Below are 14554 nucleotides of genomic sequence, written 5' to 3'. Positions count from 1 at the left end.
CACATCAGTTAATAGTGCTACTCCAGCAGAATTCTGCACTGAAATACATTTCTCAAAAGAACAAACAGATTTTTTTATATTCAATTTTAAAATCTGACATGGGCCTAGACATTTTGTCAATTTCCCAGCTGCCCCTGGTCATGTGACTTGTGCCTGCACTTTAGGAGAGAAATGCTTTCTGGCAGGCTGCTGTTTTTCCTTCTCAATGTAACTGAATGTGTCTCAGTGGGACATGGGTTTTTACTATTGATAGTGTTGTTCTTAGATCTACCAGGCAGCTGTTATCTTGTGTTAGGGAGCTGTTATCTGGTTACCTTCCCATTGTTCTTTTGTTTGTCTGCTGCGGGGGGGAGGGAAGGGGGTGATATCACTCCAACTTGCAGTACAGCAGTAAAGAGTGATTGAAGTTTATCAGAGCACAAGTTACAAGTTACAGAGCACATTACTTTGAGCAGCTGGGAAATTGACAATATGTCTAGACCCATGTCAGATTTCAAAATTGAATATAAAAAAATCTGTTTGCTCTTTTGAGAAATGGATTTCAGTGCAGAATTCTGCTGGAGCAGCACTATTAACTGATTCATTTTGAAAATGTTTTTATTTCCCATGACAGTATCCCTTTAAGCAGAGTGAGGGTAGGCTTCTCCAAAGAAGTGCGTTTTAAGAGATTTCTTCAAAGCAGAAAGGTTGGGAGAAAGTTGGACGGACCGTGGGAGAGAGTTCCAGAGGAGGGGTGCAGCCCTTGCAAAGTCTTGAATGTGAGCATGTGAGGAGTTAATGAGAGAAGAGTTGAGTAGCAGGTCAGTAGAGGAGCGTAGTAAGCGAGTGGGTGAGTATATAGAGATGAGTTCAGAGATGTAGGGTGGGGCAGAGTTATGAAGTGCTTTGAAAGTCAGTGTCATTAATTTGAATTTGATTCTGAAAGGTAATGGAAGCCAGTGCAGGGATTGACAGAATGGCGAGGCAGAGGAGGAGCGGTTGCTGAGGTGTATGAGCCTCACAGCAGTGTTCATTATGGACTGGAGAGCTGACAGTCTCTTGAGGGGGAGGCCAATTAAAAGAGAGTTACAGTAGTCTAGACGCGATATGATGAGAGAGTGAATAAGAATTTTAGCAGCTTCTTGGGTGATAAATGATGGTATTTTGGATATGTTCCTTAGGTGGAAGTGACATGATTTAATAAGTGACTGGATATGAGGAGTGAATGACAGGGCAGAATCTAGGATAACCCCAAGGCACCGGGCCTGGGGAGAGGGGGTGATAGTGGAATTGTTAACTATGATGGATACTTCTGGGATGTTACTGGTGTTAGTTGGAGGAAAGAGAACCATTTCAGTTTTAGAGAGGTTTAATTTAAGGTAGCGTTGCGACATCCAGGTAGAGATAGCGGACAGGCAGGAGGAGACGCGAGTTAGGAGTTCTGGGTTGAGATCAGGAGATGAGAGATAGATCTGAGTATCGTCAGCATAGAGGTGGTGGTGGAAACCATACGAGTTGATTAATTTGCCGAGGGAGGAAGTATAGCGGGAGAATAGTAATGGTCCCAGGACAGAACCTTGAGGAACTCTAACAGAAAGAGGTAGGGGAGAAGATGATACTCCATTGTAGGAGACACTGAAGGAACGATTGGTGATGTAAGAAGAGAACCAGGACAGGGCTGTGTCACGAAGGCCAAGCGACTGGAGGGACTGGAGGAGGAGAGGGTGATCTACAGTGTCAAATGCGGCTGAGAGGTCAAGCAGTATTAGTAGTGAGAAATGATTGTTGGCTTTAGCGGTTAAAAGGTCATTAGTTAGTCGAGTCAGGGCAGTTTCCGTGGAGTGTTGTGGCTTAAAACCAGATTGTAGGGGGTCCAGCAGAACACACATCATGATAAATACAGGGCCAGTTCCATGTATAATACCCCAGAACACATGGTAGGATAAATACAGTGCCAATGTGATTAACATGACCTAAATTACATGAAACTGTAGAATCGGGAGAATTAATTTGGTTTAAAAAAAAGTTTTGGGAAATTATACTTTAGTGTCACTGACTGTCAGCTGCTCTAAGTGCATTTCTACCCCTACCATCTCTTTATAGGTTCCACCAAGGATGCAGCCACGTCTCCCTATGCAGAAACACAGAAGCCGGAGCCAGTCGGCACACTTCCACCCCCCGCGGTGCAGCGTGGAATCTTCCGGTAAGTTGAGAGCCTTTATTACCCATGTTATTTCTTGTGTGCAGTGCTGATTCCCACATTCTCTCCTCTGCAGAAGTTTGAGAGCTTTGTTTATTACACCAGGGCAGAGAGCTAAAATGGAGCCTTTAAGAATACAAGAGCATCTACTGTTGGGCCCCGTTCCGTGATAATGCCTATTAACCCATTCTTATTGCTGAATTGTAGGCCTGTTCAGGACAGTGTTGCCGTAACGATTGCTCTTTGTAGTAAGTGTCAGCCCTTGAGCCAAGCTCTGGGTATCTGGGGGTTTTGCTTTCCACGAGCAGATGAACTTCTCTGTAATTTTCCCCCCCTCTCCTCGTGCTTCTCGCTCCTGCCCATAAATCTATTTGTTTATTGCCTGCCACTGGAAATCCTATATAATTGAAACATACCTGGAATTGAGACTTCCTTCACGTCCGTGGAACACAATTCATTTTGAATATAAATTGAAAATCAAGCCGTTGGTAATTGACAGCAATAGTTACCTCCATCCCATAATCCGACTTTATTGGGATTGGCATTTCCTACTATTTCAGGCATTTGATATAAATTTAAATGCATTACTTTTTCGCAGGGAGGGTAATTATATTCGGGAATATCTTTCCTTCTTGCCCGTGACAGCCCCTTCGCCCTTTTCCATCAATGTTTTATGACGGAATGGGGAGAGAGAGCGAGGAGCTTGGGAAGACGGAGGGGGAAGCCAAAATGCCGGAGATTGGACCAGGATTGGGATTTTCAGGCTATTGTTAAAAAGGCAATAATAAAAACTCTGCGACCCTAATACAGAAGCAATCACTGAACAAGCAGCGTGACATGAGGGAATGGGCCCCTGTCGGATCAACTGTAATCCCATTCCCACGTCAGACCTGGTTCAGTCACTGCCCATGGGGTGTACAAATGTTCAGCTCATTTCAATGAAACTTAAAGGAGTGGTTCACCTTTACGGTATCTTTTATTATGTTATACAACGGCCAATTCTGAGCAACTTTTCAATTGGTTTTCATTATTTATTTTGTATAATTTTTAGGGATGCACTGAATTCACTATTTTGGATTCGGCCGAACCCCTGAATCTTCCACGAAAGATTTGGCCGAATACCGAACCGAACCCCAATTTGCATATGCACATTAGGGGTGGGAATGGGAAATAATTTTTACGTCCTTGTTTTCAGACAAAAAGTCACACAATTTTCCCTCCCACCCCTAATTTGCATATGCAAATTAGGATTCGGTTCAGCCAGGCCTGCTGAAAAATGCCTAACCGAATCCTGAATTCGGTGCATCCCTAATAATTTAATAGTTATTTGCATTTTTCTTCTGACGCTTTCCAGCTTTCAAATGGGCGTTGCTGACTCCATTCTTAAAAAAACAAATGCTCTGTAAGGCTACAAATGTATTGTTATTTTTTATTCCTCATCTTTCTATTCAGGCCTCTCCTATTCATATTTCATTCACTTATTCAAATCACTGCCTGGTTGCTAGGAGAATTTGGACCCTAGCAACCAGGTGGCTGAAATTACAAACTGGAGAGCTGCTGAATAAAAAGCTAAATAAGTCAAAAACCACAAATATAAATATAAAATTAAAACCAATTGGGGATTATCTTAGAATCAGGGGCGCTCCACCAATGAGGCGAGTTGAGACACTCGCCTCAGGCGGCAGCGCCCCCCTGGTTACCAGGGGCGGCAAAAATGCCGCTCCTGGTAACTAAGAGCCGAATTTCCGGTTTTCAACCCGGAAATTCGGCTCTTCTAGTGCAGAGAAGCTCTCTGCACTAGCGTCGTGCAGCGCCCCGACCCCCTCCTGCGCAGAAAATGTGAGCGCCGTGAGGAGGGGTCGGGGCGGCAACGGAAGGCCGCCTCAGGCGGCATAAAGGCGCCGATCGGCGCTGCTTAGAATATCCCTCTCTACATCATACTAAAATTTGTCAAAGGTGAACTACCCCTTTAATGCAAATACATAGTCACTAAGTTTGGCACTAAGTTTGCCCAGGGGCAGTAATCCATGACAACCAATAAGATTTTTGCATTTAAACAGGTGACAAGTAAATGCTATCTGCTGATTGGTTCGCTATGGGTTACTGCCCCTGGACAAACTTAGTGCCTTTTATTACATAACCCCATTGTGTCTACTTGCCCCCTATTTACTAATATTTCTATATTTGTACCAGTCCTAATGGGAACCCCCTTGGCACCTGAAGATACCGGAGCTGTTCTAAAGCCCTTTCCAGAGTTAGGGTAAGGCCACACGAGGAGATTCGGGGAGATTTTGTCGCCTGGCGACTAATCGCCTCGTCTTTTGCGCGACTATCTCCCTGAACTGCCTCTGCATTTTTCCCCATAGGCTAGAATGCAAAGTCGCCTGCGCTAATGCACACGCGGCGGTGTGTTTTCAATAGTCGCCCAAAGTTGCCTCAGTGAGGCAACTTCAGGCGACTATAGAAAACGCATCGCCGCATGTGCATTAGCGCAGGCGACTTTTCTTTCTAGCCTATGGGGAAAAACACAGAGGCAGTTCGGGCAAAAGATGAGGCGATTTAGTCGCCAGGCGACAAAATTTTCCCGAATCTCCTCGTGTGGCCTTACCCTTAACTGTCACTGATAACAACCTGCCTTCAGCAGAACTGACTTAACCCCACATAAACACCTCCCTTGAATGCTTACTGGCACTTATAGGGTTGATTCACCTTTATATTATAGAATGGTCAATACTAAGCAATGTTTCAATTGGCCTTCATTTTTTTTATTTTTTATAGTTTTTTAATTATTTGCCTTCTTCTCCTGACTCTTTTCAGCTTTCAAATGAGGGTCACTGACCCCATCTAAAGTACAAATACTCTGTGAGGCTACAAATGTATTGTTATTGCTACTTTTTATTACTCCTCTTTCAATTCAGGCCTCTCCTATTCATATTCCAGTATCTTTTTTCAATTCAATGCATGGTTGCTAGGGTCATTTGGACCTTAGCGACCAGATTGCTGGAACTGTAAACTGGAGAGCTGCTGAATAAAAAGCGAAATAACTCAAGGGTGAAAAAACCCTTTAAAGGAGAAGGAAAGGTTAAAACTAAGTGAGCTTTATCAGAAAGGTCTATATAAATACACCAGTAAACCCTCAAAATGCTGCTCTGAGTCCTCTGTCAAAAGAAACAGCACATTTCTTTCCTTCTATTGTGTACTCATGGGCTTCTGTATCAGACTTCCTGTTTTCAGCTTAAACCTCCAGGGCTAGGGCTTGAGCATGCTCAGTTTGCTCCTCTCCCCCTCCCTCCTCCCTGCTGTAATCTGAGCCCAGAGCTATAAGTGAGCAGGGAGAGACTCAGGCAGGAAGTGATGTCACGCCAAGCTAATATGGCGGCTGCTATCCTAAACAAACAGAGAAATTCTAGAGCTGTTTACTCAGGTATGGTAAAGCATTCTGCAGAATAAATATAGTGTTAGCTATGCACTATTGTGGCTAATCTGTTGGCAATTAACTGCTTCAGTAGCTTTCCTTCTCCTTTAAAGTTTGGTCGGGGGTGTTGGGTGTTTTATGTGTTTATTACATATGGGTGCCTCCATGGGTGGAGCAATTCTGTACTATAACGGTATAAAGGAGCCACACAAACACACTCACGTGATGCTGGTTATGTGTAAAGTCCAGTGTGAGGTCACAACTTGGCTAGCTTACTGATATTATCACTTGCCCAAACAGCTCCCCTCTAAAGTCCTTGCCATTCCCTCTCCGCTCCGATTTTCTGCCCATCCCCGTGCAGCAGGTGCTGCTTCATTATTAGTATTATTGCCTGTCAGATGGGTTTAACTAATTAATTGCACTGATGCTTCCCGGTCCCCATTGTGCCATCCGCAGAGGTTATTCTCCCTGAGTCCGGCTGTTGGACAAGGTGATGCAGAATAACGGCTAATTTATAGGAGAGAACGGCTCCTTCCCTATGGCACAGTAAATAAGTAAATAGCCAATCACAGGCTTGTCCTCGGGCAGCTTATTGGGACCTTTCTGGCGGTCTGACGGACATGAATCCTGCCAAAAACTCACCATTAAAGGCACATTTATCAAAGGTCGAATTCCGAGTTCATGTGAGTTTTTAAAACCTTCTATGAACTCGAAATTCGAAACTTATTTAAAAAATCGAATTTTCAAAACTCTGAGGAATAGGATCGACCCTAAAACTCGAATTGAATTAGATTCGAGTTTTAAAATGTCAGGAAGGCTGCAAGCAACTCCGAATTGATCCCAAGATGTCTCTCATTGACTAAAACGCAAATTCGGCAGGTTTTAGGTGGCGAATGGTCGAATTTGAGTTCTTAAAGGGCTAGCGTATTTTAAATCTCGAAATATGGAATTTTTATAAACGCTCGAATCAAATATTAACAATTCCGTAGTCGAATTGACCGTTTTGGCCATAAAAAAACTAAAATATGAGTTTTCATTTTAACTCTTGATCTGCCCTTTAGCGTTGAGCGATATTTATGCCAAGTTTTGCTGCGAAAATAACACCCATAGACTCAAATAGGTAAAAACAAATAGTTGTGAGACATTTGGGAGGTATATACCTTTGTATTGTGCCACTGGCTGAATCGCTCTGCAGGAGGTGGGTCATATAATAAATCAGTAATGGGGGGGGGTCAAACATATCCGTGAGCTGCGTATTCTGACCTCTTCCCTCGCTCATCTGCCATCATTGAAGGGGAACTATTGCGAAAATGAGAATATAATATAAGCTTCATTATACTGAAATAAGAAATTTCTAAATACAATCAATTAAAAATTCTGCATTGTTTCTGAAATGATCAAGTTTATCTTCACTATCCCTCTCTCAGCATCTGTTTCTCTTCATTCTGTCTTCATGCAGCAGTTGGGTGTCAGATATTCACTGACAGTTAGATCCAATATATCTTATAGGGGGGCTCCTTTTGCCTAGAAGATGTATTAGAGCTCACTCTATTAAACTCACCAGACATCATGTCTCTCTACATGCAGAATTTGTGCAAAAGGCAGTTATTTTGTTAGATTTTGTTTGTACTGGAATCAGTTATTTGAATGAGCTCTAATACATCTTCTATTAAAGGAGCCCCCCTATAGGATATATTGGATCTAACTGCTGAATGAAGACAGAATGAAGAGAAACAGATGCTGAGAGAGGAATAGTGAAGATAAACTTGATTATTTCAAAAACAATGCAGAATTTTTAATTGATTGTATTTAGAAATACCATCAATTTCAGTGTGCTGAAGCTTATATTACATTTTCAATTGTCCCGATAGTTCCCCTTTAACTCCCCAAAAATGGCCTCCGTCTCGCTAAATGACAGGAACCAGCAGCCTTCCGGCGGTGCAGAACTGCAAGCAAATGCGACTCCTGCACTTTCCCGGCAAACTTTCCGTCTCTTTAAGGATCTGTGAAAGGGGTGACATTTCCATCAGTAACTGCGCCTGAAAGGGGAATGTCACACGGAACTTCCATCTCCTCTTTGATAAGTGCAAACGGCCAGAAACGGGCAATTGGGTTCCATATGCAGGTGATAAAAAAAAGAAAAAAAATCGCCGTCTGTAAATTAATCTCCCACTTAGTCGCCGAGCAGGTCGTTAATTGTCCTCTCTGCTCGCTGTCGATATAATGCGAAAATGTTCATTTCCCATTCCAGACAGGGGAAGGTTGTATCCGAAAATGTTAACATTTGCATTTTTATTTGTTGATTTATTTAAAGGACAGCCTCTCAAGGCAATCCATCACGCCGGTGACACCCCGAATATGAATAATGTATTGTGGACTCGCCGCTAACAATGTGTAATAAGCTCCGGGGACGGAGGCAGAATCTCAACTACCCGCTGCCCGATGTAATATTTATCCACTCGGGAACTTAATGGCTTCCACGTTCAATAATACTGACCACAGGACACTTATATCACTTGCCCCGCGTTTATTTGGGACACTTCTGCAAAATAACGCGGCTCTGTAGCTTGTGCCGTAAAGTGATTCCAGTTTACAGCAGAGGAGGAGAGTCGCCTTTTTAAAGGGGTTGTTTACCTTTGAATGAACTGTCAGTATGATGTAGAGAGGGATATTCTGAGACAATTTGCAATTGGTTTTCATTTTTTATCATTTGTGGTTTTTGACTTATTTAGCTTTTCATTCTGCAGCTCTCCCGTTTGCAGTGTCAGCCATCTGGTTACTAGGTAGAAAATTACCCTAGCAACCATACATTGATTTGATTCTGAATAAGGAATATTAATATGGGAGGGTCAGAACAGAAAGATGAGGAAGAAAAAGTAGCAATAACAATATATTTGTAGTTTTACGGAGCGTTTGTTTTTAGATGGGGTCAGTGACCCACTTTTTAAATCTGGAAAGAGCCAGGAGAAGAAGGCAAATATTTCATGAACTTTGAAAAAACAAATAATGAAGACCAATTGAAAAGTTGCTTAGAATTGGCCATTCTATAACATACTAACATACTGAAGGTGAACCATAAGTAAAAAAAAAACACAAATAATAAAAAATGAATATCCCTCTCCACATCATACTAAAAGTTAATTTAAAGGGGAACAACACCTTTAAAGGGTAAGGTTTCCACAGCAGAAATGAATAAGCTTATTTGGTGCAGTATCTTCTTCTGCATTGTGTTTAGATTGTAAGCTCTTCCTCACTTATATTATACAACGCTCTGGATGCTTCTTGCCCTTTATAATAAATATGACGAAAATAGAAAGTCATTATTTATAGAAGATCAAAGGCCCCCTCTGTGCGATTAAGGGCACTGGGTGTTGAGGGTGAGAAAATCCGGTTACAAGTGCCGTGAGTCCAGTCATTCACCGACCGGCCCTTCTCTCTCTCTTTCATTCCTGCGTTTGAAGATGTTGATAGCGACGCCGTGTAATTTCTCATTCAAGTCACAATTAGTAAGAGGTGGCAGCTAGGCAGAGCAAAGAGCTTTTAATTAGCTCGTTATATCATTGATAATCAGCGCTTCAGCACAACAATTAACTCTTTGTGCCGTTGCCAAGCTGGCAGTTGCTTGTAGCCTGGGAGAAGGCACTTGTGTATAGTATTAGTGTGTGCCTGAAGGACCCTGGGCCCCGCCACACATGTTAGTCTTTGTTGTTATAGTAAAGGGTTAACATGGGTAAGTCTGTGTAATATTGGGGCATTAGACCATGACATTGGCACAGGGGCGGCACAAAGACCCAGCAGACTGAAGACGCAGATTATACAGATTGCATTAGTGCTACAGCCAATCGGGTGTTTAAGCCACACCCAAGTGCAACATCATGGCCGCCCACACAGACTGGCAGCTATGAGAGGTTTAAATATAAAAGGGTTAGAAAAACAAATGTACATTAAGGTTAAAAGAGAATCTTGAACCTTTGACTCCTTGAATCTTCCTGCGCTGTCTTTGGGAGCAGAGTTTAGTGTGGAATCCTATTGGTTACCATGGAAATGGAGGAGTTATACAAACAAAAAGACGATGTGGCAATGGCGGAGCTCTTCCCATGCACGCCAGTTCCTGCTAAGCCGCAGCTCTCGCGATGTATCGGCTCCTTCTGGCCGGCTACTACATCAAACCTCTGTTACCGCTGCAGAGCGCTGATCAAAGCATTCTTGGAGTCTGGTAAGTTAATATCAATGTTTCGGCTTTATTTTGCGCAAATGTTGGAGTTATGTTGGAATTCCTACTGCTGATCTTGGGAGTAGAATCTCCTGATGAGTGAGGTACGTTTTGGAAAACTGCTACCACCTGCACTAGATGTGCTGCCGGTAGTTCCTGGACCAGATGCACCACCAGTAGTTCCTGCACCAGATGCACCACGGTAGTTCCTGCACCAGATGCACAGCCGGTAGTTCCTGCACCAGATGCACCGCGGTAGTTCCTGCACCAGATGCACCACGGTAGTTCCTGCACCAGATGCACCTTATTGTTGTTCCTGCACCAGATGCACCGCCGGTAGTTCCTGCACCAGATGCACCGCCAGTAGTTCCTGCACCAGATGCACCGCCGGTAGTTCCTGCACCAGATGCACAGCCGGTAGTTCCTGCACCAGATGCACCGTGGTAGTTCCTGCACCAGATGCACCTTATTGTTGTTCCTGCACCAGATGTACCACCGGTACTTCCTGCTCCAGATGCACTGCTTGTTGTTCCTGCACCAGATGCACCGCCGGTAGTTCCTGGACCATATGCACCGCCGGTAGTTCCTGGACCAGATGCACCGCCAGTAGTTCCTGGACCAGATGCACCGCCGGTAGTTCCTGGACCAGATGCGCCGCCGGTAGTTCCTGGACCAGATGCACCGCCGGTAATTCCTGCACCAGATGCACAGCTGGTAGTTCCTGCACCAGATGCACCGCGGTAGTTCCTGCACCAGATGTACCACCAGTACTTCCTGCTCAAGATACACTGCTTGTTGTTCCTGCACCAGATGCACCGCCGGTAGTTCCTGGACCATATGCACCGCCGGTAGTTCCTGGACCATATGCACCGCCGGTAGTTCCTGGACCATATGCGCCGCCGGTAGTTCCTGCCCCAGATGCGCCGCCGGTAGTTCCTGCACCAGATGCGCCGCCGGTAGTTCCTGCACCAGATGCGCTGCCGGTAGTTCCTGCACCAGATGCGCCGCCGGTAGTTCCTGCACCAGATGCGCCGCCGGTAGTTCATGCACCAGATGCGCCGCCGGTAGTTCATGCACCAGATGCGCCGCCGGTAGTTCCTGCACCAGATGCGCCGCCGGTAGTTCCTGCACCAGATGCGCCGCCGGTAGTTCCTGCACTAGATGCGCCGCCGGTAGTTCCTGCACCAGATGCGCCGCCGGTAGTTCATGCACCAGATGCGCCGCCGGTAGTTCATGCACCAGATGCACCGCCGGTAGTTCCTGCACCAGATGCTGTTTGACCTATTGAATAGAACAGTGTTAGGGATGTGCGACTTGGTAGTGTAGATAAGCCGAGGAAATAGCAACAACACCACCAGAGCCACCTGAATATTGAATATTTGCCGCCGCCTTCTGAATCTTTTCAGCTTCCAAATGGGGGTCGCTGACCCCATATAAAACAACAAATGCTCCGTAAAAGCTACAAAATTACTATTATTGCTACTTTTCTTTGCTCTGCTTTCTTTTCAGCCCTCTCCTATTCATATTCCAGTCTCTTGTTCAAATCAGTGCATGGTTGCTAGGGGAACTTAGACCCTAGCAACCCGATTGCTGAAATTACAAACCGGAGAGCTGCTTAATAAAAAGCTAAATAACTCAAAAGCGACAAATAATAAAAAATGAAAACCAATTGCAAATTGTCTGAGAATATCCCTCTCTACATCATACTAACAGTTAATGTATATGTAAACATCCCCTTTTATGTGCTATGGTCCATGTGTGGGAACAATATTAAGAAAGTAAATATTCAGAGCCATCTCCCAGAATCCTCAGCGTGCCAAGCTTCTCTCCATGATGCTGAGAGACCGGGACAGCACACAGCTCTCTTCCACCTCTTTGGCATTTTCTCTTATTATCAGCGAGCGACATTTGGGCAGAAAGTGAGATATAAATAAATATATATTTATATATATATATATATATATATATATATATATATATATATATATATTTATAGAGAGAGAGAGATATTCAGAATAATAAGGTTCAGTATCGGGAGAGGCGCTTGTCAGACTGCTTTGAGTTGGAGCCGAGCACCCAGTGATCCTACAGCACAGAAATAATAAACAGAATAACGTGACCCGCTGCCCCCCTGTGACTGAGCGGAGGCTTCTTCCCAAATTCCGGGGCGACAATGAAATTGTGTGGAGCCCTGTCACAGAGGCGTCTCTATCTGCCAACTGCACTCGCTTGTTTACTTGGGATCCAAGCCTCCCTCTAATTGGCTGCTCACTCATAAAACTCAGCCAACTGTCAGATTGCTTAACCTGTGCCCGGGGTCGCCGAGCTGCGTGCGTTGCTGAAATGCCACCGAGCAAAGCCGTGTAGCCGTGTAAAGGAAACATTATCAGCCGTTTATACAAGGAAATGACTCCCCAGACTCCGGCGTTGCCCCTGGGGCCGGCACATTTCATATGAAGCAGAATTTGTGATCTTGGACTTGGAAATGGGCATCACATTCATTGTTACTGTGCCTCGTGGGCTTCTTACAGCTGCAGGGGGTCCCGGGAGGTATAAAGACGAATTCATATACAATATCAATAAATATTGGTGCAACAGGTCGACCTCTAGACATTTTGGGGGCCTGAAAAATTATTTTCTGTGGGGCCCAGTAATATCTAGTTATACCACCTCCCTTGTTATTTCTCTGCCTCCTGGAGAAAAGGTAAGGGGCCCATAGCCTCCCCAAGTAAAGGTTCTACATTCCTTCTAGTGATGTGCCGGCTGCTCCAATACCCGACATCGGGGGATAGTTGTCCCGTGCCCGGCAGAATTTATGGATAAAGGTGCGTGCCTGCCCCGCCCCTTTTTGTGACATCATCGGTGGGGCGGGGAAGGTCTATAAATGGAGGGGGGAAGTGGGTTGGGTGCGGGTCTTGCTTCTGCCCCCTCCGGACCCACCTGTAGTGTGTGGCGCGTCTGCGTGCGTCATCGCGCTGTGGTTGTGCGCATGTGCACGCAAAAAAGTTTTCTTCCAATAAAGGGGGTCACGGCATTAAGAGCCACATGTGGGTGCGGACCTGGGCCCGGCGGTGCCCACTGGGTTTTTTCCCGGTGCCCCGCCGGCTCAGTCCAACCCTGAATCTTCTATAGTTTTTGAATTATTTGTCTCCTTCTTCTGACTCTTTCCAGCTTTCAAATGGGGGTTACTTCCCCCATCTGTACAGAACATATGCTTCATAAGGCTACGCATTTATTTGCTACTTTTTATTACTCCTTTTTCTCTGCTATTCATATCCCAGTCTCATTCAATTCAGTGTGTGGTTGCTAGGGTAATTTGGACCCTAGCAACCAGATGGCTGAAATTACAAACTGGAGAGCTGCTGAATAAAAAGCTAAATAACTCAAAAACCACAAATAATAAAAAAATGAAAACCAACTGCAAATTACCCTCTACATCAGGGGTCCCCAACCTTGTTTACCCATGAGCCACAATCAAATGTAAATAAATGTTGGAGGGCAACATAAGCATGCAGAGAGTTCCTGGGGGTGTTAATTAAGGGCTGTGATTGGCTATTTGTAGCCCCTATGTGGACTGGTAGCCTACAGGAGGTTCTGTTTGGCAGTACACATGGCTTTTATGCAAATAAAATTTGCCTTTAAGCCAGGAATTCTAAAATAATCACATGATTTGAGGTCACCAAGAGCAACATCGGAGAGTAACATGTTGCTCCCGAGCCACTGGTTGGGGATCACTGCTCTACATCATAATAAAAGATGATTTAAAGGGAAACAACCCCTTTAAAGGCAATATAAAGGTTTTGGCAGATAGAGAAGGTTTTTTAGCATGCCTTATATGCTACAGTTTGAGGGTGCAGCGTATTTGGGAATTAACACCGCCTTCTTGTATTGTAGGTATGAAACGTCTCTGATCGACATGCTGGATGCAATAAGCCCCATCTCTGCTGAGAGACAGCGCCCCCGTTGCAGAGAGACCGATAACTTCAGCCCAGCCCCCAGGATCCATTCCAGGTCTTCCAGACTAACTCTCTCCCAGTCTCCCAGGGGACAGCCACCCACAGAGGATCCAGAGGAGAGCAAGATGTTAGAGGAGATCTTCTTCATTTGTTGATTAAACCCCCCAATCCCACACACACACATTCCTCATGCAGAACTGGTGGGCAAGTGCAATGGAGAGTCACAAACAAACCCGCAGTGCTTTTATCTCTTCAGCCCTGGGACATGTGTTCAGGTTTTCACTTTTCCTCGTTTGGCATTGGAAGGGTTAATGCGCTGTGTATTTTGAGGAAAGTGTATTTTATTCATAGTTTCCACCCTGCATTGAACTGCAACCCCCATCATTCCTGCCAGGCGTCTGTTGGTAAATGATGAGAGTTGTAGCTGAACTACTCCTCATTGCTCCCTTTGTCCAATCACAGGACAGACTTAAAGGGGAACCACAGCAAAAATGTAATAGAAGCTTCAGCATGCTGTAATAAGAAACTTTCTAAATATAATCAATTAAAAATTCTGAAATAATCAAGTTTATCTTCACTATTCCTCTCTCAGCGTCTGTTTCTCTTCATTCTGTCTTCATGCAGCAGTTGGGTGTCAGATATTCACTGACAGTTAGATCCAATATATCTTATAGGGGGGGCTCCTTTTGCCTAGAAGATGTATTAGAGCTCACTCTATTAAACTCACCAGACATCATGTCTCTCTACATGCAGAATTTGTGCAAAAGGCAGTTATTTTGTTAGATTTTGTT

General features: G+C 44.5%; 1 protein-coding gene across 2 annotated transcripts in view; it reads left to right on the top strand.

The window, feature by feature from the left end:
• kiaa1328.L (KIAA1328 L homeolog) overlaps nucleotides 1-13936 on the top strand; it is a 101933-nt gene extending 87997 nt beyond the window's left edge. For both annotated transcript variants that reach the window (XM_041570309.1, XM_041570305.1), the window contains 2 exons: nucleotides 2083-2182; nucleotides 13702-13936. In XM_041570309.1, the coding sequence (XP_041426243.1) occupies nucleotides 2083-2182; nucleotides 13702-13918 (317 nt within the window). In that variant the 3' untranslated portion in view covers nucleotides 13919-13936. The remainder of the gene's footprint in view (nucleotides 1-2082; nucleotides 2183-13701) is intronic.
• The last annotated feature ends 618 nt before the right edge of the window (nucleotides 13937-14554 follow it).

This window comes from Xenopus laevis, chromosome 1L (genome assembly GCF_017654675.1).
Source record: "Xenopus laevis strain J_2021 chromosome 1L, Xenopus_laevis_v10.1, whole genome shotgun sequence".
NCBI lineage: Eukaryota > Metazoa > Chordata > Amphibia > Anura > Pipidae > Xenopus > Xenopus laevis.
The sequence above is the reverse complement of the archived record's forward strand: the minus strand, read 5'-3'. Positions and strand labels throughout refer to the sequence as shown.